Source organism: Falco peregrinus, chromosome 18 (assembly GCF_023634155.1).
Source record: "Falco peregrinus isolate bFalPer1 chromosome 18, bFalPer1.pri, whole genome shotgun sequence".
NCBI lineage: Eukaryota > Metazoa > Chordata > Aves > Falconiformes > Falconidae > Falco > Falco peregrinus.
In genome coordinates, this window is record NC_073738.1 from 150,639 (window position 1) to 169,830 (window position 19,192).

Here is a 19,192-nt window from a genome sequence, read left to right on the forward strand (position 1 = left end):
AGCACTGGTGTAACTGGGAGGTCCTGCAGCTGACAGCCCCCACCTTCCCCATGATGGTGACGTTCAGCCCCGCTCCCGCCGGGGGTGGGCAAGGTGAGATCGTGCCCCCTCCCCTTCAGAGCCCCCGCCCCCTCCCCTTCAGAGCCCCCCTCATGATTAACCCCTGGGGGGGTGGGGCTGATGGTCTGAGGTGGGTGGGGCCCACTTGACCTTGATGGAGGGGCGTGGTGTCGAGTGGGCGTGGCCTCTGGAGTGTCCCCCGCCCCCACATATGTCTGGGGTGGGGAGGCTGGACCCTTCTGGGGGCGTGGCTGGATAAGGGGGTGTGGCCAGCAGGGTGCATGGCCTTTCTCAGTCTGTCTATAGGGGTGGCCCACATGGGGGCGCGGCTTGGCGGTGTCCCCACCCCCAGGTGTGAAGGATAATCCCCACGGAGGGGTGGCCCGGTGGTGGGGTGTGTGGTGGTTGTGACTGGGGGGGGGTGTCTGGGGTGGCCGGGCAGGGTGGCTGGGGGGGTGGGGGGGGTGTCTAATGCTGTCTCCCAACCCCCAGGTGCGTGTGGGGGACGCCAGAGGTGCTGGGGGCGGTGGTGGGGGCCATGGGGGGGGCCCGGGCAGGGGCCCTGGTCCAGGGGGTCCTGGGGGGCAGTCAGCGCCTGCGGTGTGCAGCGGATTGGGGAGGAGTACAGAGCGCTGCGGTGAGGGGCCAGAGCGGGGTGGGGGGACACTGGGGGGACATGCAGAGACGTGGGCCATGGGGCAGCCATGGGAACTGGGGGGGCACCACGGGGACTGGGGGGGACACACATACAGGGACATGGGGACGGGGGACACACACACATGCGGGGACACGGGGCCATGGGGACTGGGGGGGGGACACACGACTCATGCAGACAAAGGGCCATGGGGACCAGGGGAGGCCATGGGGGGACACAGGGCCATGGAGGGTCCACAGGGGTCATGGTGAGGACACTGGGGGGGGACATGAGGACATGGGGCCTGGGGGGCCATGGGGCGATGTCAGTGACATCAGATGAATGTGTGAGGACGTGGGGGACGTGGCAGAGACAGGGGGACACCGAGTAACCCCCCTGACCCTGTGACCCCGCTATCCCCACCCCCCAGGTGGCCACTGGTGGCTGGGGACCCCATGGGGGAGGGGGCTCAGATGGAGCTGGTCACTCTCAGCCCTCGGTGAGTGGGAAGGAGGGTGGGGCTTGTCTCGCAGGGGCGTGGTTATGGGGAGGGTGTGGCTGCAGGGGGTGTGTGTGGCTACAGGGTGGGGCAGGGCTAGGAGGAGGTGCAATGGGTGGGGGTTCCAGGTAAGGGGTGTGGCCGGGGAAAGGGGTGGGGCTACAGGTATGCAGGTGGGGTGGGGCAGTGGAGGCATGGCTGTTCCAAACAGCGTGGCTTTGCTGGAGGGGTGTGGTCAATGAAGGGCATGGTTAATGAAGGGCGTGGCCACGGGGAGGGGTGGGGCTGTCCAGAAGAGCCAGCACTGTGGGGAAGGGTGTCAGCTAGGGAGAAAGGGTGTGGTCATGTGGGCGTGGTTTCGATGAGGAGGCGTGGCTATCACAGATGTGGGGGCGGGTAGGGCAGGGCTATGCAGGGAGTGGTGCTGTTCCCAAAGGGGGGTGGTGCCTAAGGGGGGGTGGGGTGGGAGGGGGCTGCGTGCCTGCATGTGCAAGGCCTTGGGCTATGGGCGTGTCCCCCCGAGGCCACGCCCACCCACCCTCTGCAGGCACCGTGGCTGGGTGGATGCCTGTGCCCGCCTCTTCGGGGGTGTTGACATCTGCGGGGTGGAGGTGCTGCAGGCGCCCGACGGGCGGGAGCACATCTTGCAGGTCAGCACCAGGTGACCTTGAGCCCCCGACCCCCCTGGAGGCCCGGGTCGCCCCTGACCTTGACCCCCCACCCACCCGCCCTGGCAGGTGCTGGGTTCCTGGATGCCATTGGTGGGTCCAGGGGCAGCTGAGGATCGGGGGCGGATTGTGGAGCTGGTGCTGGCACGAATGAGGGCGGAGCTGCCCCGCCCACGGAGCCCCTCCCATGCACGGCCACACCCACAGGTAACACCCTATCACCGTAGAGGCCCCCCTCCCTCCCAGGTCCCCCAGGGTCCAGACCCCCCCTGAGACCCCCAAGTCCTTCAAGAGCTCCCCAAGTGCCACAAAGCCCCCTTTGAGCCTCCCCATAGTCCTCCAGGAGCCCCCCAAGTTTTGGGGATTCCCATGGGGTCTTAACCTCCCCCTCTTTCTGCCCCACAGATGTCGGTGACATTGGGGTCCTCCCGGCCAGGAACCCCCCCACAGCAGCGAACCCCACCCCAGGGTGAGTGGACACCCCCAAAATGGGGATTTCCCCCCCAAACCCTGGGACTCCCCAGACCCTGGGGACCTGTCCAAAAAAGAAGGATACCCCCAAAACGGTGGGGCCCTCTCAAATGTGGGGGACCCCCCAAAAACAGCCTGACCCCACCCAGTGTGGAGGGCCCCACAAAACCCTGGGACCTTCCCCACACCAGGATACCTCCCCAACCTGACACCTCCCCCCCCCCCCCCCCCCCCCCCCGAAATATAGATTCTCCCCAACAGCCAGGGACCACCCCAACCCCACCCCCAAATGTGGTAACCCCCTAAATATCAGGGAGACTCCCAAAACTTTGAGCCCTCTCTATATGGGGCGGCTGCAAAATATGCCCCCTCCAAAATCTGGGGAGTCCCCCAGCCCCTATAACTCCCCCAAATTGCCCCTTTTCTAACCTGCCCCTCCTCCCAGTGCTAGCAGACAAACCCCCGCACCCCCCCCGCCCCAAATGAATCCCCTGCACCCCTTGGCCCCGCCCTTCTCAGCCCTGCCCATCCGAGGTGTTTCTCTCCTCCCACCTCCCCAGGTGCTCCGCCGCCATCTGGCCCTTCCCAGCCCCGCCCCCCCGCCGCAGGGGCAAGCCCCCGCCCACCGGGAGGAGGGGCTCCAACACGCCCTGTCTCACCTGGCCCCACCCCAACTCGAGGCACCACCCAGCCCCGCCTGCCAGGCCAACAGCCCCGCCCCCCAGATTCCACCCCCCTCTACTCAGCCCCACCCACAAACTCCATCCACTTTTCTGCAGCCCCCGCCCACAGACCACACCCACCACTGCCCAGGCCCCGCCCGACAACCCCACCAAGCACCCAGCCCCGCCCTCAGGGTCCACCCACCTCTCCCCAGCCCCGCCCTCAGGGTCCGCCCACCTCTCCCCAGCCCCGCCCTCAGGGTCCGCCCACCTCTCCCCAGCCCCGCCCTCAGGGTCCGCCCACCTCTCCCCAGCCCCGCCCTCAGGGTCCACCCACCTCTCCCCAGCCCCGCCCTCAGGGTCCGCCCACCTCTCCCCAGCCCCGCCCTCAGGGTCCGCCCACCTCTCCCCAGCCCCGCCCTCAGGGCCCGCCCAGATCACCCTCAGTGCCCCAGCCCCGCCCCCAGTCACCTCAGCCCCGCCCCCAAACCCCACCCAGTGCCACTCAGCCCCGCCCCCCAGGCCAACAGGCCCCACCCACCACACGTCAACCCCGCCCCCAAGCCCCGCCCCTTGCCCCCAAACCCACCCTGGCACCCAAACCGAGCGGAGCCCAGCCCCCCAGGTAAGTCGGGGGCCCAGACGCCTGGGTCCCTTCTGTGAGGCCCAGGCGCCTGGGTCCCTTGGGGGGGGCCCGGATGGCCGGGTCCCCCCCGACCCCTCCCATTGCCCCCCCCAGCCCCGCCCCCGAGCAGGGGGGCCCTGAGAGCATCCGCTCCCTGCGGCAGAGCTTCGCCAGCCTCTTCGCTGACTGAGGGGGGGCCTGGGCGTCCCCCCACATCGGGGGAAACCCTGGCATCCAGGCCCCACAGCCGCACCCAGGGGGACCAGGCGTCTGGCACCCCTGAGTGGGGGGAACCCTGGTTTATGGGCCCTCCATGTGCAACCCCCCCCCGCCCTCTGCATACCTGCAAGCCGTGCCCCACCCCCCCCCACCCCCCCCCCCGGAATTGGAGGGGGTGTTCAGTATGTGCTAGTGACTCTGTGTGTAAGCCCCGCCCCCATGAAGCCCCGCCCCTTATTAACCCCTCCCCCTGAAGGGATGGGCAAATAAAGACCCAGAGCTGCTGCTGCTGTGTCACTGCTTGAGGGGACACACCTTATAGGTGGTGATGCTGATGGACCCTATAGATCTGGAGGGGGGTATGGAGCCTGTACAGGCTGAGCAGCAGGTATGGACCCAGTAGAGCCTGAGGAAGGTTACAGACCCTATAGACCTGAGGGAGGTAGGGATCAGACCTGTAGATCTGCTCTGTAGGGATCTGATCCTATAGATCTGTGGGCGACCATATAGACTATATAGATCTGGGAGGGACTACGGATTCTAAAGAGCTGGGGGTGATACACACCATATAGAAGAGAGTAGATCTGTGGATAGTCTATAGACCGGGGGTTGGGGAAGGCATATAGACCCTGTGGGGGGGTGGGGTATTGTTATAAACGATAACAATTAAACAATTTTATTTGAGGTTCAATCAATTTCGGTTGAGAAACAATAAGCAAAAAACAGCGCTGGGTGCGCGGAGAACTCAATTAGCTCCACCCACGCGCGCACCCTGAGCCCTAAAAGCGGCGTATTTTATGCCCGGATCTCGACCAATCACTTCTCGCCGGATGTTCGTCCCGCTCTTTCCCCATTGGGCCGTTAGGGCACGCCTTCTCTTCCTATTGGCTCTCCTTTGGCGCGCTTTTCAAAGTCTCAGGGTCTTTGTCTCCTTTGGCGCGCTTTTCTACGCAGCGCGCCCATTCATTACAATTGTGGTACAGGTTTTAGATTTACACAGTGTAATAAGTAGCTAAGGGTAATCTGCTGATCAAACGAGGTAAGCAAGAGGAACGAACCCATTGTGGTGGTCTGGAGAACTTCCTGTTTAACAAGAAGAGACGTGTCCACAATGTTATCTTGCTACACCAAACATGGGAACGTCCTGTTTGACAAGAAACCACGGTAACAGAAGAAGCAAAGGGGCGTACCGAAGATGTCAGAAGCGACCTCGGTGAAGATAAAAAGAACTGCTCAGCTTGCTTGAATTTGCGATCCTTTGGTAGAGCTGCGACTCCCCGGCCGCCCAGCGCTGCTTTTGCTTTCCTACCTTGATAAATATTTAATAAATCCATTTTGGACTTGATTTATTTAAATTCAACAATAAACACACAGAGTACAACAATTACACTTAGCACACTACGTTCTATTTTTTATATGAGTCATGACTGCCTTTATCACAGGTACGGACCTTATAGAAGCCGGGGGAGGGTGTGTGAACTTGTAAGCTTGAGGAGGGCGTTGAATGTAGGTCCCACGTGCCTGGGAGGGGCTGTGGACTCTATACGGGACTGTGGGGGGTTAAATGCGCTATAGAGCTGAGCATATGCAGAGCGCGGGGCGGGGGGGGGGGGAGGAGGTACAGACCCTACCGCCCACGGGGCCCTACGGACCCTGCAGCCCCGGGCCGCGCTTCCCGTCGCGCCGCACGGCGATGACGTAGAACAGCCGCCGGCGACGCCCGGCGATGACGCGTGACGGCAGACCCCACCCCTTTTCCCGCGCCATGTCGCGGTGTGATGACGTCAGCGCGGCAATGGCAGCGGCAGAGAAGGCGCAGCGATACGAGGCCTTCGTCAGCGACGTGCTGCGCCGAGACCTCCGGTAGGTGTGGCCAGGGCGCCCCCGCCCCATACTTTCCCCGCCCCCTGTTGGCCCCGCCCGCTCGGGATCGGCCCCGTTCCGCCCCAGCCCTGTGGTCCAGGTCCGGCCACGCCCCACGTCCAGGCTGGCCCCGCCCACTTCCACGCCTCCCGACTGCACCCCATCGCTGGCCACGCCCCGACCCGACCCCACCCTATGGCCACGCCCCTTTCCTTTGGCGTGCCCACCCTTCACCTCAACCCCCTGTCAAGCCCCCAGCCCCACGTGCCGACCACGCTCCCACGTGCCGACCACGCCCACTACCCCGTGTTCTGGCCACGCCCCCTGCCCTCGCCCTGCCTCTGGCCCTGCCCCTTTCTCTCACTCATGCCCCATTTGCCCACCCTCTCCATTATGACCCCCACCCCCATGTTCTGGCCACGCCCTTTTCCTGGCCACGCCTATGCCCCCCTAGCCCCACCCCCTTCCCCCACCCCAGCCTGGCCCTGGGCCTTGCCCCTGAGGCCAGCAGTGCCCCACACAGGCGGGTGCAGGAGCAGCGGGATGGCGTCTTCGAGCAGCAGGCCCAGGTGCTGCAGCTGCGCACCAGCCCTTACCCCGCCTCCAGGTGGGTGTGGCCTCCGGGGGCATGGCCTGAGGGGGTGGAGCATGGGGGCGTGGCCTAGGCAGTGTTGGTGAACGTGGGGGAGGAGGGGGCAGGACTTAGAGGAGGCATTGGGGGCAGCACAGGGGTATTTTGGTGTCCCTGGGTATATTTGGGGGGAGCAAGGGGGTATTTTGGGGTCTCTGGGGAATATTGGGGGGGATCTGTGGCATCTGGGGTTCCCTGGGGGGAACTTGGAGGATCTGGGGGGATTTGGGGGCTCAAGGGTGGACTTGGGGGTCTCTGGAGGGGATTTGGAAGTCCCTGGGCTCTATTTTGGGGGTGTAAGGGCTATAGGGGGGTCTTGGGGGGATATTAGGGGGGATACTGGGGGGGGTGGGTGGATCTTGGGGGTATTTGGGGTCCCTGGGGGGGATTTGGGAGTGCTGAGGGTCCCCGCAGGAGGCAGCTGCTCCGCTGCACACCCAGGTCGACCTCGGCTGCAACTTCTTCGTCACCGCAGAAGTGTGAGTTGAGAGAGGGGGAGGTACTGGGAAAACTCCCGGGATTCCCAACAGCCCCTCCCCAGGCATCCTGAAACTCCTCCAAGACCCGCAACACTCCCTCAAACACCCCAGAAGCCCCCAAGGATCCCATCCCCAGCACCCCAAAACACCTCTAGATGCCCAAATTCCCACTCAAGAAACCTGAAAATTCCCTCTGGAACACCCCCCTCCCCCCCCCCCCCCCCCCCAAGGCCTCCCAAGTGAACCCACAACTCCCCTGGTCCCCCCTGAATCCCCAGTAACCTCCCCTGGGGGCCCCCTGGGACACCAGTACCTGCCTTGGGACCCCCCTGCAGGACTCTGAGTTGCCCTGGGACACCCCCCAGATGGATCCTGTAACCCCCGTAGACCACCCTGGATCCCCAGTACCTCTCCTAAGACCCCAATTCCTGTGTTGGGGACCCCCCTGTAAGACCTCCCAGATGCACCCTGTAACCCCCCTGGACCACCCTGGATTCCCAGTAACTCCCTTGGGACCCCAATACCTGCCCTGGGAACCCTCTGCAGGACCCTTAATCGCTCTGGGACCCCCCAGATGGACCCCATAACCCCCCTGGACCCCTCTGGATTTTTGGTATCTCCCCTGGGAGCCACCTGGGACCCCAGTTCCTGCCTTGGGACCCCCTGCAAGACCCCTAATTGCCCTGGAACCACCCAGATGGACCCTGTAACCCTCTGTGTCCCCTCAGCCCATCCCCCCAACGAGTGTTTTGTGGCTCTGGGCTATGGGTTCTTTGCCGAGCTGACGCTGCCAGAGGCCCTGCGCCACCTTGACCGTCGCAGCCGACTCCCTTGACCGGTAAGACACGCCCCCTTGGTCTTGGCCACGCCCCCCAGGTGAACACGCCCCAATGGCAAGGGCCCCTCCCATTTATGCTAAGTCTCACCCCCCTCTTCCCAGGGCCTGCCCATGGGGCTCTATGGCAGGACCGGGCAAGCCACACCCCTGCAGAGGCCACGCCTCTGTTAAGCCATGCCCCTATTGGGCAGGCCATGCCCCCCACCACCATAGAACACACCCCCTGCCACCATTCCCTGTGACCACATAAGGCTGTCACCCCCCACACCCCCGCTGGGGCTGTCCAGGCCGTGCCTGCAAATGCCACACCCACACGAGGAAGCCCCACCCATTCCTGAAGCCCCCGCCTCTCTCCTACAGGCTCAGTGAATCCCTGACACGCGATGGGGCCAAGATCCGGGCGCACATCCGGCTGGTGCTGGAGGTGGGTCCCCTGGACCCTGGGGTCCCCCCAGGTGCTGGGGCCTCTGGGGCCTCTGGGGCAGGGTGAGGGGTCCCCACTGCTCCCCCATAAATCTGTGACCCTCCCCCCCCCCCCCAGGGCCTGCGGGAGCTCCAGGGTCTCCAGGACCCGCCAACGACCTCTGACCCCTGACAGCCTCAGGCACGTCACCCCCCTGAGGGTCCTGAGCAAAGTATGTGTACATCCAGCGTGAGGCCTGTGTAGGCCTGGAGAAATGTCCATGTAAAGCTCGAGTAAAGACGTGTAAGACAGCAGTAAAAGCATGCATGAGTATACCTGGAGTGATGTATGTTTAAACCCAGAGCGCCGTGTGCCTGAGGGTTGAGTAAGCATGGTGTAAACCTGCAGTAAGCCAAATCCAGAGCAAGTGCATGTAAATATGGAGTAAGAGTTGTCGAAACCTGGAGTAACATACGTGTAACTCCAGAGTAAGGGTTGTCAAAACCTGGAGTAATGTGTGTGTGACTCCAGAGTAAGGTGAGTGTAAACCTGGAGTAACGTGCCTTTGAACCCAGAGTAAGGCATGTGCAAATCTGGAGGAAAGCGCATGTGAGGGAGGCTCCTGTGTGTGGGGGCACAGGAGTAATCTTGCAGTAACCCTAGAGTGACCAGTGAGAGTAGCACTAATTTTGGGGTAACCTGTGGGCTATCTCAGAGCAATGTCTGAGTAACCTCAGAAGAGCTATGGAGTAACCTCTGAGCAAGCCTAGAGCGTGCTATTACTAATGCTGGAGTAGCTGCAGAGTGGCAGCAGAGTATGCTATTAGCAACACCAAAGTAGCCCTGGAGGATCCTATTTGTAACCCTGGAGTAACCCATGGGTAACCATGGAGGAAGCTCAAGGTAACCCTTGAGTAACCCATGGGTAACCACAGGGGAACCCTGGAGTAACCCATGGGTAACCACGGAGGAACCTCGGAGTAACCCTGGCTGCGCCCCCTGCCGTGCTGGGAAGGGGGCGAAGCCTCTTTTAGGGTGCTCCGCCCCCACGGAGGGCTCCCTCCGACCCAGGGGGTGGGGTCCTGGGGGCGGGGGGCGGTGTCCTGAGGCATAAGGGGGTGGGGCCCGGGCCGGGACTGACGTCATGGGAAGGGGCGCAGGCCTCCGGGAGAGCTCCTCCGGCCCCGCCCTGCGGAGGGGGGCGTGTTCTCCCCTGGCTCCGCCCCCTTCCCGCCCATTCCGACATGTCACCCGGCCCCGCCCCTCCGCCGCCATCTTGCGCCACCACCTCCAGCCGCCTCCAGCCGCCTCCCGCCCGGCCCGGCCCGGCCCGGCCCCCATCGGAGCCGCCCGCGGGGTCGGGCCCCGGCCCCGCCATGGCCGAGGATTTCTGGGAGGCCCCGCGCCGCTGAGCCGGTAACGGGGAACCCCCCGAGGCCCGCTCCCGCCGCGGGGCTCCTGGGGCCTCCTCAGCCCCGGGCCCCCCCCGCTCTGTGGAGGCGGGGCTGGGGGGGGCGGCCTGGGCTGAGGAGGCCACACCCCCTGGTTGGCCACGCCCAGTGTCACCCAGGTGGCCGGGGGGAAAGAAGCCGGGGGGGGGGACCCAGGAGCCCGGGGAGGGGGGTGGGGGGCAGGAGTTTGCAGGGGGGTTTGGGGGGACCCATATCTTTTGGGGGGGGGGGAGGAAGGGTCCAGGGAGGTGGACCCAGGCGTTTGGGGGGAACCAGGGGTACGAGGGGGGCACACCCAGGCGTCTGGGGGGGGGGACACCGAGGGGTCTGTGGGGGGACTCAGGTCTTCGGGGGGGGGGGCTAAGGGTCCTGGGAGGGGGACCCAGGCATTCGGGGGGGAAGCAGGAGTTTGCGGGGGATTAGGGGGCTTGGGGGGCCCCAAGGGTCCAGGGGAGGGGGCCTGAGGCATTTGGGGGGAACTAGGGGGCCGGGAGGGCACACTCAGGTGTTTGGGGGGGACACGGTGAGGGGTTTTGGGGGGCACTCAGGTCTTTGAGGGGGGGACCCCCAGCGGTTCTGGGGGATACAGGGGTGTGTGTGGGAGCTCTGGAGTTTGGGGGAGGGGGTGGGCCCAGGTGTGCTGGAGGGACCCAGGTGTCCATTCGCCATCCCCCCCCCCCCCCCCCCCCCCCCAGGGTTCCACCATGGACCGGATGAAGAAGATCAAGCGGCAGCTGTCGATGACGCTGCGGGGGGGGGCGCGCCCCCGAAAAGAGCCTAGGGGAGCCCCGCAATGGCCATGGCAGCGACAGCGGTGAGTGCCGGCCCTTTAAGGGTAGCTCCCTGCCCCCCCTCCACCATGGGGAGTTCTGTCCCTTGAAGAGGGCTAGCATAGTGGTTGAGAGGTGCCTGGCCCTTTAAGAGGCTTGGGGAGCAGGGGGTGGCTTTTTTGTAAGAGCTTGGGGTTGGAGGTTGAGGGTATGCCTGCCTCTTTAAGAGGCGGGGGATTTAGAAGGGGGTGCTTTCCCCTTTGAGAGGGTTAGGGTAGGGGTTGTGGGGTGCCTGCCTCTTTGAAAGTGTTGGGGAGAGAGGACTGGGAGTGGGTGCCCATCCCTTTAAGAAGACGCCTGCTCCTTCAAGAAGCTGGAGAGGTGCCTGCCCCCTTTAAGAGGCTGGAGTGGGGATTGGCTGGGGGGACACATGGTGTCTCTCAAAGGGCTAGAATAGGGCTTGGGGGGTGCCTGATGCTTTAAGAGGATGCTTGTCCCTTTAAGGCAGGTGGAGGTGTTGGTCGAGGGAAGGAGCCTTCTCTTTTAGAGGCCTGAGAGGTGCCTGGCCCTTTAAGAGGCTGGGGGGGGCGATGCCTTTGTATCTGAGAGGAGGGTGTGCCTTGCCCTTTAAAAAGGTGCCTGTACCTTTAAAAGGGCTGCAGCAGGGGTTGATGGGGCCCCTGGCTGCTTGAAGAGGCTGGGCTTGGAGCAGTGCCTGGCCCTTTAAGAGGCTGGAGCAGTGCCTGGCCCTTTAAGAGGCTGGAGCAGTGCCTGGCCTTTTAAGGCAGAGGGGAGTGGACTTGAGGGGCTGTCTGGCCCTTTAAGACAACTGCCGCAGGGGTTGGTAGGGTGCTTGGGCCTTTAAGACAACTGATAGCAGGAGGCACTGGGGGGCCTGGCCCTTTAAGAGAATTGGGGTGGGGCTTCTGGGGGTGCCTGGCCTTTAAGACACACACCCCCCACCCCCGCCCCAGATGTGTGTGTGTGGCCCCTTTAAAAGCCCTGTGGGGGCTGTGGGGTGTCCCTCTCTCCATGGCTTCCCTACTGTCCCCTGTGTCCCCCCCGTGTCCTCCCCACGTGCCCCTATGTCCCCCACGTCCCTCCCATGTCATCTGTCCCCCCACGATGTCCCCAGTGCTCCCCCTGTGTCCCCATCTGTCCCCATGTCCGCCCACCTGTCCCCAGGTGTCTCCCCCTCACATCCCTCCATCTGTCTCTGCATCCTGTCCCCGTGTCCCCTCCTGTGTCACCCACCTGTCCCCCGTGTCCCCCCTGGTGTGTTCCCCATGTTCCCCCCTGGCTCTGTGTCCCCAGTCTTCATGTCCTGTTGTGCCACCATCTGTCCTCCACCTCGTCCCTGTGTCACCCCTGTGTCCCCCCAAATGTCCCCATGCCCCCACCATGTCCCTTGTCACTGGAGGTAGCGGGATTAGGGGGGACCTGGGGGGGGGTCCTGCGGTGGGAGGGTTGGAGTGTCCTAACCCACCCCACCCCCCTTTCCCCTCCCCCCCCCCTCCTAGAGGTGGGGGCGGACGAGGGACGGATGGGCTCGGATGGGGAGAGCGACCCCCCCCTCGGGGACATCCTCGGAGGAGGTGGCCTCCCCTGTCCGCCTGCGCCTGCGCCAGCACCCCAGCTCGCCCCGGCTCCTCCGAGGTGTGGGGGGGTGCTGGGGGGGCGTTTGGGGGGTCCTGGAGAGGTTGGGGGGGGGGGGGGGCGTTGGGGGAGTCCTGTGGGGGTTTGCTGGGTACTAAGGGGGTTATCCAGTGGGTCTTGGGAGGGGTTTTGGGGGGACCGGGTGGGTCCTGGGGACTTTGGGAGGGTCCTGGGGAGTTTTGGGGGGGACAGAGGGTGTTCTGGGGGACTTTACAGGGGTCCTCGGGTGGGGGTTGAGGGGTCCTGGGGAGCTTTGGGGGGTTCTTGGGAGCTTTCCGGGGGGGTTACACCAGATCTTGGGAGGGATTTGGGGGGTCTTTGGGCGGGGTCCTGGGCAGCTTTGGGAAGATCCTGGTGGGGTCTGGGGGGGGGTTCTGGGGGGGAGACTGGAGGTTTTGGCAGGGTGGTGGTCCTGAGGGGCTTTGGGTGTCCCCAGGGGTCACTTGTGCCCTCCCCCTTGTCCCTCCAGGACATCAACAAGCGCCTCTCGCTGCCAGCTGACACCCGCCTGCCCCGAGAGCGGCCTGGACCGGCTGGGGCTGCCCGGGCCCCTCAGTCGCCGCCTGCGCCGTGTCTCCCTGGTGCGTTCCAGTATAAACCGGTACAAACCAGTACAGGTCACAGAGCGATATAACCAGTATGGAGCAGTAGGAACTAATAGCAACCCACCCCAGTGCCCCCCAGTCCCTTCTGGAGGCAGCCCCTCAGCCACCGCCTGCACCCTGTTTGCCTGGTGTGTCCCAGTATAAACCAGTACAAACCAGTATGGGTTAGTATAAACAGGTATAAGTTACTGTTCAGTGCTAGAGCCCAGTATCACCCCCTGGGGCCTCCTGGTACTTCCCAGTTCCTCCCAGACCCGTCCAGCAGTGTCCCCTGAACCTTGCTGTGCCCCAGTATAAACTGTTCCGTACCAATATGGACATGTATGGGGTAGGAGGGAGTGGTGCCACAACCTCCCCCCAGTGCCTCCCAGTTTTGCCAGTGACTGTGTTCTTGTTTCCCCCTCCCACCAGTCGGAGATCGGCTTTGGGAAGCTGGAGACCTACGTCAAACTGGACAAACTGGGAGAGGTGAGGAGCTGTCCCAGTATGGGCTGGGGGCGCCCCCCCTGTCCTCCACCGTGGCCCCTACGCCGCTGCTGTCCCCCGCCGTGTCCTTGACGTCCCCCGCTGTCCCCCGCCTGCCCAGGGCACCTACGCCACGGTGTACAAGGGCCGCAGCAAGCTGACCCGAGAACCTGGTGGCCCTGAAGGAGATTCGCCTGGAGCACGAGGAGGGCGCCCCGTGCACGGCCATCCGCGAGGGTGAGCCCCACCGCGCCACGGTGATGCCGTGGTGGCGCTGAGGGGGGGGGGGGGGGGGCATGCGCTCGCAGGCTGGCGGTGCGGGGGAGGGGGCTCGCTTGGCCTTACACGTGGGGGGGTCGCCGGGGGTGAGGGGTGGGCTGAGGTCAGGCGGGGGGTGGGTGGGGGCAGGGGATGAGGCCGCTGTTGTGTGTGTCCCGCCCCCCCCCCCCCCCCCATCCCCTGCCTGCAGTGTCGCTGCTGCGGGATCTGAAACACGCCAACGTGGTGACGCTGCACGACATCGTCCACACGCCCCAGTGCCTCACCCTCGTCTTTGAGTACCTGGTCAGCACCCTGAAACGCTCCCTGGGACCCCTGCACCCCAAAACACACCCTAGGACCCCCAGATTTTCCATAGGACCCCAGACCTCCCCCAAACCTTCTCCTGAGACCCCTCAACCACCCCTGCACCCCAAAATCCCCCCAAGAGACCCCCAATTTCCTCCTCAGCCCTCCCAAATTCCTCCCAGGACCCTCCTACGTCCCTCCCGGGGACCCCCAAATTCCCTAGGGGCCCCTCCAACTAATCTGAGAGCCCTCCAGTTCCCTAGTAGTGCCCCCCAAATCCCTCCAGGGAACCCCCCCTAAACTTCCAGGGGACCCCCAGATTTCTCCCCAGATACCCATAGCCCTCCTGAAATGTCCCCAGGGCTCCCTAAATGTCCTCAGGGCGCCCCAAGTTCACCCACAGCTCTTCCCAGATCCCCCCCATGGACTCCCATGGCCCCCCCCAGATCTCGGTGTCTCACCACATGCCTCCTGGACACCCATCGCCCTCCCAGATATCCTTGTGGCCCCACTAAATCCTTCAGGGACTCCTGAAATGACCCCATGCCCCCCCCCCCCCCAAATGCCTTCAGCACGCCCTTAAACCCCCTGGGGATCCCCTTATTGGCCCCCCCAACCGTCCGTCCTCTTTTTGGGGTGCCCCTGCCTCGCCCTGTTTCAGGACCGGGACCTCAAGCAGTACCTGGATGACTGTGGCAGCGTCATCAGCATGCACAACGTCAAGGTGCGTGCGATGGGCATGCGAGGGCCCTCTGGGGTGTGCAAGGGGTGGGTGAGGGGGTCAGGGGCGTGCAAGGGGTATGCAAGGAGTGTGCAAGGGGTGTGGAAAGGGCCCTGCGAGGGTGTCTGGCATTTCTGAGGAGGACGCAAGGGGTTCAGGGCCCCATGACATGATTTTTATCTATGCGAGGGGTTGTGATTGCACAAATGGGTGTGCAATGAACGTGCGATGAGTGTGCAAGGGGCCATTTTGGGGGGCGGGGGGCGCAGCTGTTTCTCTTCCAGCTGCTGCGGGGCCTGGCCTTCTGCCACCGGCACAAGGTGCTGCACCGCGATCTCAAGCCCCAGAACCTCCTGCTCAGCCGACGTGGGGACCTCAAGCTTGCTGACTTTGGTCGGGGGGGGGCACCCCAAAATCTCATAATCCCCTCTTGCACCACCCACCCCACCCTCCCCCACCCCGGGACCCCAAACCCCACCCTGGGATCCTCATTGAACCCCTAGGAATCCCCATTCTCCCCTGCCAGCCCCCCATATTCCCCCAGGGACACCCTTGGGTTACCCCGACTTCCTCCATTTACCCCTCTTGGGGACCCCCATTGCCTTCCCCAGGACCCCCGTCCTCCCCCCAGGACCCCAATTTCCTTTTCTGCGTCCCCAGTTCTCCCTCCTGCCAGGACCCCAGCCCCTGATTTGCCCCCCCCGCCCCGAGACCTCAGTGGCCCCCAGGACCCTCTGGGAACCCCAGTTCCATCCCTCAGGTACAACCGTTGCCCCTTCAGGGACCCCAGTTACCCCTCCCACAGTCCCCACTTTTATTTTGGAAATTGCCTATTGCCCCCCGGGACCCCCTCGGGGACCCCAGTTCCTCGTGCCATCAGGACTCCAGTTACCTGCCCCAGGGCCCCCCATTACCCCCAGGACCCCAGTTTCCCCTTCTGAGGCCCCAGTTACCTGCCCCAGGGACCCCCAGGACCCCCCATAACCCACTTCCCCCTGCCCCAGGCCTGGCTCGGGCTAAATCCATCCCGACGAAGACCTACTCTAATGAGGTGGTGACGCTCTGGTACCCGACCCCCCGACATCCTCCTGGGCTCCACCGAGTACTCTACCCAGATCGACATGTGGTGAGTGCACGAGGGCTGGGGGCTTCGCACAGGGGGCTGGGGGCTCAGACGGGGGCTCGGTTGGAGCCCAGGGGCTTTGCACGGGGACTGCAGGCTCCTACGTGGCTCCAGGGGGGCTGCAGGGGCGTCTCTTGCACAAGGGTCTTACACAACGGCCTTGCGGGAGGAACGGGAGCCGTGCACAAGGTTTGGAACGGGGGTGCTGAGCCCACCCAGGGGCCTTGCGTGGGGACTGTGGGCTCCTGTGGGGCCCCGGAGGGGGTTTTGCAGGGGGTCTGTCGCACGAGGGTCTTGGGCCTCGCAGGGGTGTGGGCTGCATCTTCTCGGAGATGGTGACGGGGCGGCCGCTCTTCCCCGGCTCCACTGTGGAGGAGCAGCTGCACTTCATCTTCCGTCTCCTTGGTACGGGGCGAAACGCAGCCCTTCTGGGCAAACCTGGGGGGCTGTGGGGGGAATCCGGGCTGAATGTGGGGGATTTGGGTGAGATTGGGGGGGTTTGGGGCAAATCTGGGGGGGGGTATCAGGTAAATCGGGGTGAATTTCTGGGGTTTGAGTGAGATTTGGAGGAATTTGGGGGGGTTGGGGGCGAATTTCAGGGGGTTCAGGAAATCTGGGGGGAATTTGGGGGATATGGGTAGGATTTGGGGGGGTTGGGGCAAATTTGGGGGTTTTCAGGTAAATGTGGGACAGTTTGGGGGATTTGAGTGAGATTTGGAGAAATTTGTGGGGGTTGGGGCATATTTGGGTTTTTTCAGGTAAATCTGGGTGAAATTGGGGGATTTTGGGGGAATTGAAGGGGGTTTGAGGTAAATGAAAGGGTTTGGAAGATTTTGGGCCAGTTTGTGGGGAATTTGGGGGTTTGGGGTACACTCAGGGTATTTTGGGTAAGTTTGGGGGAATGGGTGGAAATTTGGGTGATTTGGGGAAGAATTGGGAGGTTTTGGGGAAATTAAAGAGGATTTGGGGCAAGTAAAGGGGGTTTTGGGGCTGGGGGGATTGTGGAGGGGTCAGGGAGTGCTTGGGGGACTCCGGTGGCATGTGGGGGTGCCAGGGGGGTTTTGGGGTCCTCCCCTGATCCCCTCCCCCCTCCTCAGGGACCCCAACAGAGGAGACGTGGCCAGGGATCGGGGCCAATGCTGAGTTCCGGGCCCACAAGTACCCCCCGTACCCCCCTGAGGGTCTGCTGCACCACGCCCCACGGTCTGCCCCATGGATGGGGGGCTGCCCCGTAGCGGGGCGGGTGGGGGGGGGTGGTCCATAGCATGGCGGGGGGCTGCCCCATAGAGGGGTGAGGGAGTTGCCACATGGCAGAAGGGGGGTTGCTCCATAGTGGGAGCTACGTACCCCATGGGAGAGGGGTATGTGCCCCATGGGGTGGCCTTGCCCCATAACAGGGGTCTGGGGGCACGTGTGTGCCCCATGGGGTGGCTTTGCCCCATGACGGGTTGGGGATCCCTGACCATACCCTTCCCCCCCCCCCCCCAGGCTGGACCATGACGGCGCTGACCTGCTGGGGCAGCTGCTGCAGGTGAGGGGGGCGGGGCAAGAGCTGGCCCCGCCCCTTCTTCCTGGGCCCCCGCCCCCTCCCAAAGCCCCACCCCATCGTTCACCCCTACAACTCCCCCCACCGTTGCGCAGAGCCCCCCTGCCTGCATGGGGTGGGGGGGTGGGTGGGAGGGGTTGGGGGGGCCACGCCCACAAGAGAGGGGCGTGACCCCATCCCTTGTGGGCGTGGCCTGATGCGGAGGGCGGGGCAGTTCGAGGGGCGGCGGCGGATGCCAGCGGCGGAGGCGATGGCTCATCCTTTCTTCGCCTGCCTGGGGCCGCGTGTCACCACCCTGCCCGACAGTGAGTGGGCGGGGCCTCGGGGGGTGGGGCCGCGGGCGAGGGGGACTGTAGGGCGGGGCCTGGGAGTGGGGGGTCGGGTAGGCTGTGGTGGAGGTGGAGCTCTGGTGGGGGGCGTGGCTTCAAGGGGCAGGCCCTGGCAGAGTCGGGGGGGCTCTGTTGTGGAAGTGGGTGGTTGAGGGCTGGGTGTGGGTGGGGCTGCTGTGGGCGGGGCTTGTTGTGGCAAGGCCTTTTTAGAGGGGCACGCTGTGGGTGTTGCTTGGGAGGGGTGGGGTTTCGTCGCGGGTGGGCGTGGCATTGGAGGACCCTGGCTTCCTTGGGGGTGGGGGGGAGGGTACTGGTTGGGCATTGGAGGAGCTATGTCCAGACACGGGATGGGGCTTTCTGGTGGGTGGGGCGTGGGGCTTGACCACGCCCCCTTCAGCGTGGCCATGCCCCATTGACACCAGGCCACCATCCCCCGTAGCCACCTCCATCTTCGCGCTGAAGGAGATCCAGCTGCAGAAGGAGCCAGGGCTGCGCTCGGCCTCCCTGCCCCCCCCAGGTCAGCCCCCCCTAAACCCAAGCCCCCATCCCCAGTCTGGAGACCCCTCTGAATGCAGAACCTTCCCCCCAAAACTTGGGAGACCCACCCCCAAAATCCTAGGGTCCACCCTAAAATCTGGGCATCCCCCCAAATCCACATCCTGCCCCCCTAAATCTTCCCCCCCCCCCAAAACCCAGAGATGAACACCCCCCAGAATCTTGGACCCCCCCAACGATCTAGGGACCCCCCAAAAGCAGGGATCTCCTCCTGTTTTTGGGTTCTCCGCTGACCCCACCCCATTTTTTCTGCAGGTTCCTCATCCTTTCGGGTGCTCGACACCGAATTCTGACATCGAGCAGGTAGGCAGCCCCCCGAAATGGAGGGACCCCTCCATGGGACCCCCCTGAATTGATTCCCCCAAAACTGGGGAGCAGCCCTGCCCCCCCAAAACAGGCAACATCCCCCAAAATCAGCCCCTCTCTCCAAATTGGGACCCCCAACATTTAGGGGGGCTCCTTACAAATGACCCCCCCTAGTAAAAGGGTTGGTGTCTCTTTAAAAAGGGGGGATCCCCCCAGAACCAGGCACCTTGCAAATGGGGGTATTCCTCCCCCAAAATGGGGGGCCTCCCACCAAACACGGGGCTCAGAGACCCCCCCAAATTCAGGACTCTCCCTGTTATAGACACACCCCCCCCCAAATTGGAGCTCCCCTGAAAAATGGGGGAACCTCTAAAACTGGACCCTCAAAAAAAAGAGGGTGCATGAATTCGGGGGGGGGGGTGTGTGTCAGTAATTTTGGTGGGAATGGGCCCCCCCCTCCCTTAACCCTTTCCTCTCCCCACAGCCCATGGACTGCTGCTGCGACCCTTTGGGACCCGCTCCCCCCCAAAATCGGGGGGGGGGGGTCACCCCAAAGCTGGGGGAGGCCCCTCTAAACGGGGGAGTGCCCCCCAAACCCGGGGGGGGGGGGCGCGCCTCAAACCTAAGGGGGGTTTCCCCGTCCAAACTGTAACTAAGTCGTCGTCCCCCTGAAATGCCCTCCTGAAGAGCCGCTGCTGGATTTGGGGGGGGTCATGTGGGACCCCCCATTGTAGGGGGGCCCCCCCTGTTTTCTGGGGGGAGTTTCCTCGGTTTTGGGGTTCCCCTCTCCCAATTTACTTCGAGTTTTTTTTTTTCAAGGCAATATTATAAATAAGAGTCTATATTGGCCATTCACCCTGCAGGGGTGGGGCTTAGCAGGGGCTGGGGGGGGCCACCCTGGGGGCAGTTTCTGGGTGTTGGGGGAGTGGTGGTGCCCTTTTGAGCTTACTCCAAGGTTACTCACACTTTACTCCAGGGTTACTCTGGGGTTGCTCAAGCCTTACTCGGCGTTTCTTCACCTCCGGGGGAAGGGTCCCCAGGGTGGT

The 19,192-nt window shown here is 63.9% G+C and overlaps 3 protein-coding genes across 6 annotated transcripts in view; all 3 read left to right on the plus strand.

Annotated features, from left to right (window-relative positions):
- Positions 1-4,119, plus strand: part of LOC101924673 (RNA-binding protein 10) — an 18,415-nt gene extending 14,296 nt beyond the window's left edge. The window contains 7 exon segments of the mRNA XM_055790077.1: positions 553-697; positions 1,125-1,193; positions 1,741-1,843; positions 1,931-2,068; positions 2,267-2,330; positions 2,893-3,619; positions 3,734-4,119. Of these exon segments, the coding sequence (XP_055646052.1) occupies positions 553-697; positions 1,125-1,193; positions 1,741-1,843; positions 1,931-2,068; positions 2,267-2,330; positions 2,893-3,619; positions 3,734-3,809 (1,322 nt within the window). The 3' untranslated portion in view covers positions 3,810-4,119.
- Positions 4,120-5,447: 1,328 nt separating this feature from the next.
- Positions 5,448-8,387, plus strand: UXT (ubiquitously expressed prefoldin like chaperone). Of its 4 annotated transcripts, XM_055790090.1 has the most exons (6): positions 5,546-5,701; positions 6,225-6,308; positions 6,747-6,811; positions 7,540-7,649; positions 8,010-8,073; positions 8,191-8,387. In XM_055790090.1, the coding sequence occupies exons 1-4, from the start codon at positions 5,565-5,567 to the stop codon at positions 7,644-7,646; spliced, it is 393 nt and encodes a 130-aa protein (XP_055646065.1). In that variant the 5' UTR covers positions 5,546-5,564; the 3' UTR covers positions 7,647-7,649; positions 8,010-8,073; positions 8,191-8,387. The 4 variants fall into 4 exon arrangements, with proteins under 4 accessions (XP_055646067.1, XP_055646066.1, XP_055646065.1 ...); XM_055790092.1 differs by lacking the exons at positions 8,010-8,073; positions 8,191-8,387 and having other exon boundaries at positions 5,448-5,701; positions 6,213-6,270; positions 7,540-7,642; XM_055790091.1 differs by lacking the exons at positions 7,540-7,649; positions 8,010-8,073; positions 8,191-8,387 and adding an exon at positions 7,386-7,521 and having other exon boundaries at positions 5,448-5,701.
- Positions 8,388-9,308: 921 nt separating this feature from the next.
- CDK16 (cyclin dependent kinase 16) lies at positions 9,309-18,988 on the plus strand. Its single transcript, XM_055789972.1, is given in 20 exon segments — positions 9,309-9,468; positions 10,199-10,317; positions 11,794-11,929; positions 12,399-12,440; positions 12,442-12,510; positions 12,946-13,002; positions 13,121-13,162; positions 13,164-13,236; positions 13,469-13,563; positions 14,228-14,290; positions 14,557-14,680; positions 15,292-15,356; positions 15,358-15,413; positions 15,718-15,815; positions 16,508-16,613; positions 16,899-16,941; positions 17,171-17,261; positions 17,725-17,802; positions 18,096-18,143; positions 18,631-18,988. Coding segments are annotated over 18 exon segments (1,386 nt in total). The 5' UTR covers positions 9,309-9,468; positions 10,199-10,207; the 3' UTR covers positions 18,134-18,143; positions 18,631-18,988.
- The last annotated feature ends 204 nt before the right edge of the window (positions 18,989-19,192 follow it).

What these genes read in the sequence shown, in the direction of transcription:
- UXT (XM_055790089.1), top strand. Translation starts at nt 5,565, where the DNA reads ATGACGCGTGACGGCAGACCCCACCCCTTTTCCCGCGCCATGTCGCGG. An exon ending in GTGCTGCGCCGAGACCTCCG is followed by an intron (nt 5,702 to 6,224) that starts GTAGGTGTGGCC and finishes TGCCCCACACAG; the next exon opens with GCGGGTGCAGGAGCAGCGGG. An exon ending in TTCTTCGTCACCGCAGAAGT is followed by an intron (nt 6,812 to 7,508) that starts GTGAGTTGAGAG and finishes GGAACCACCCAG; the next exon opens with ATGGACCCTGTAACCCTCTG.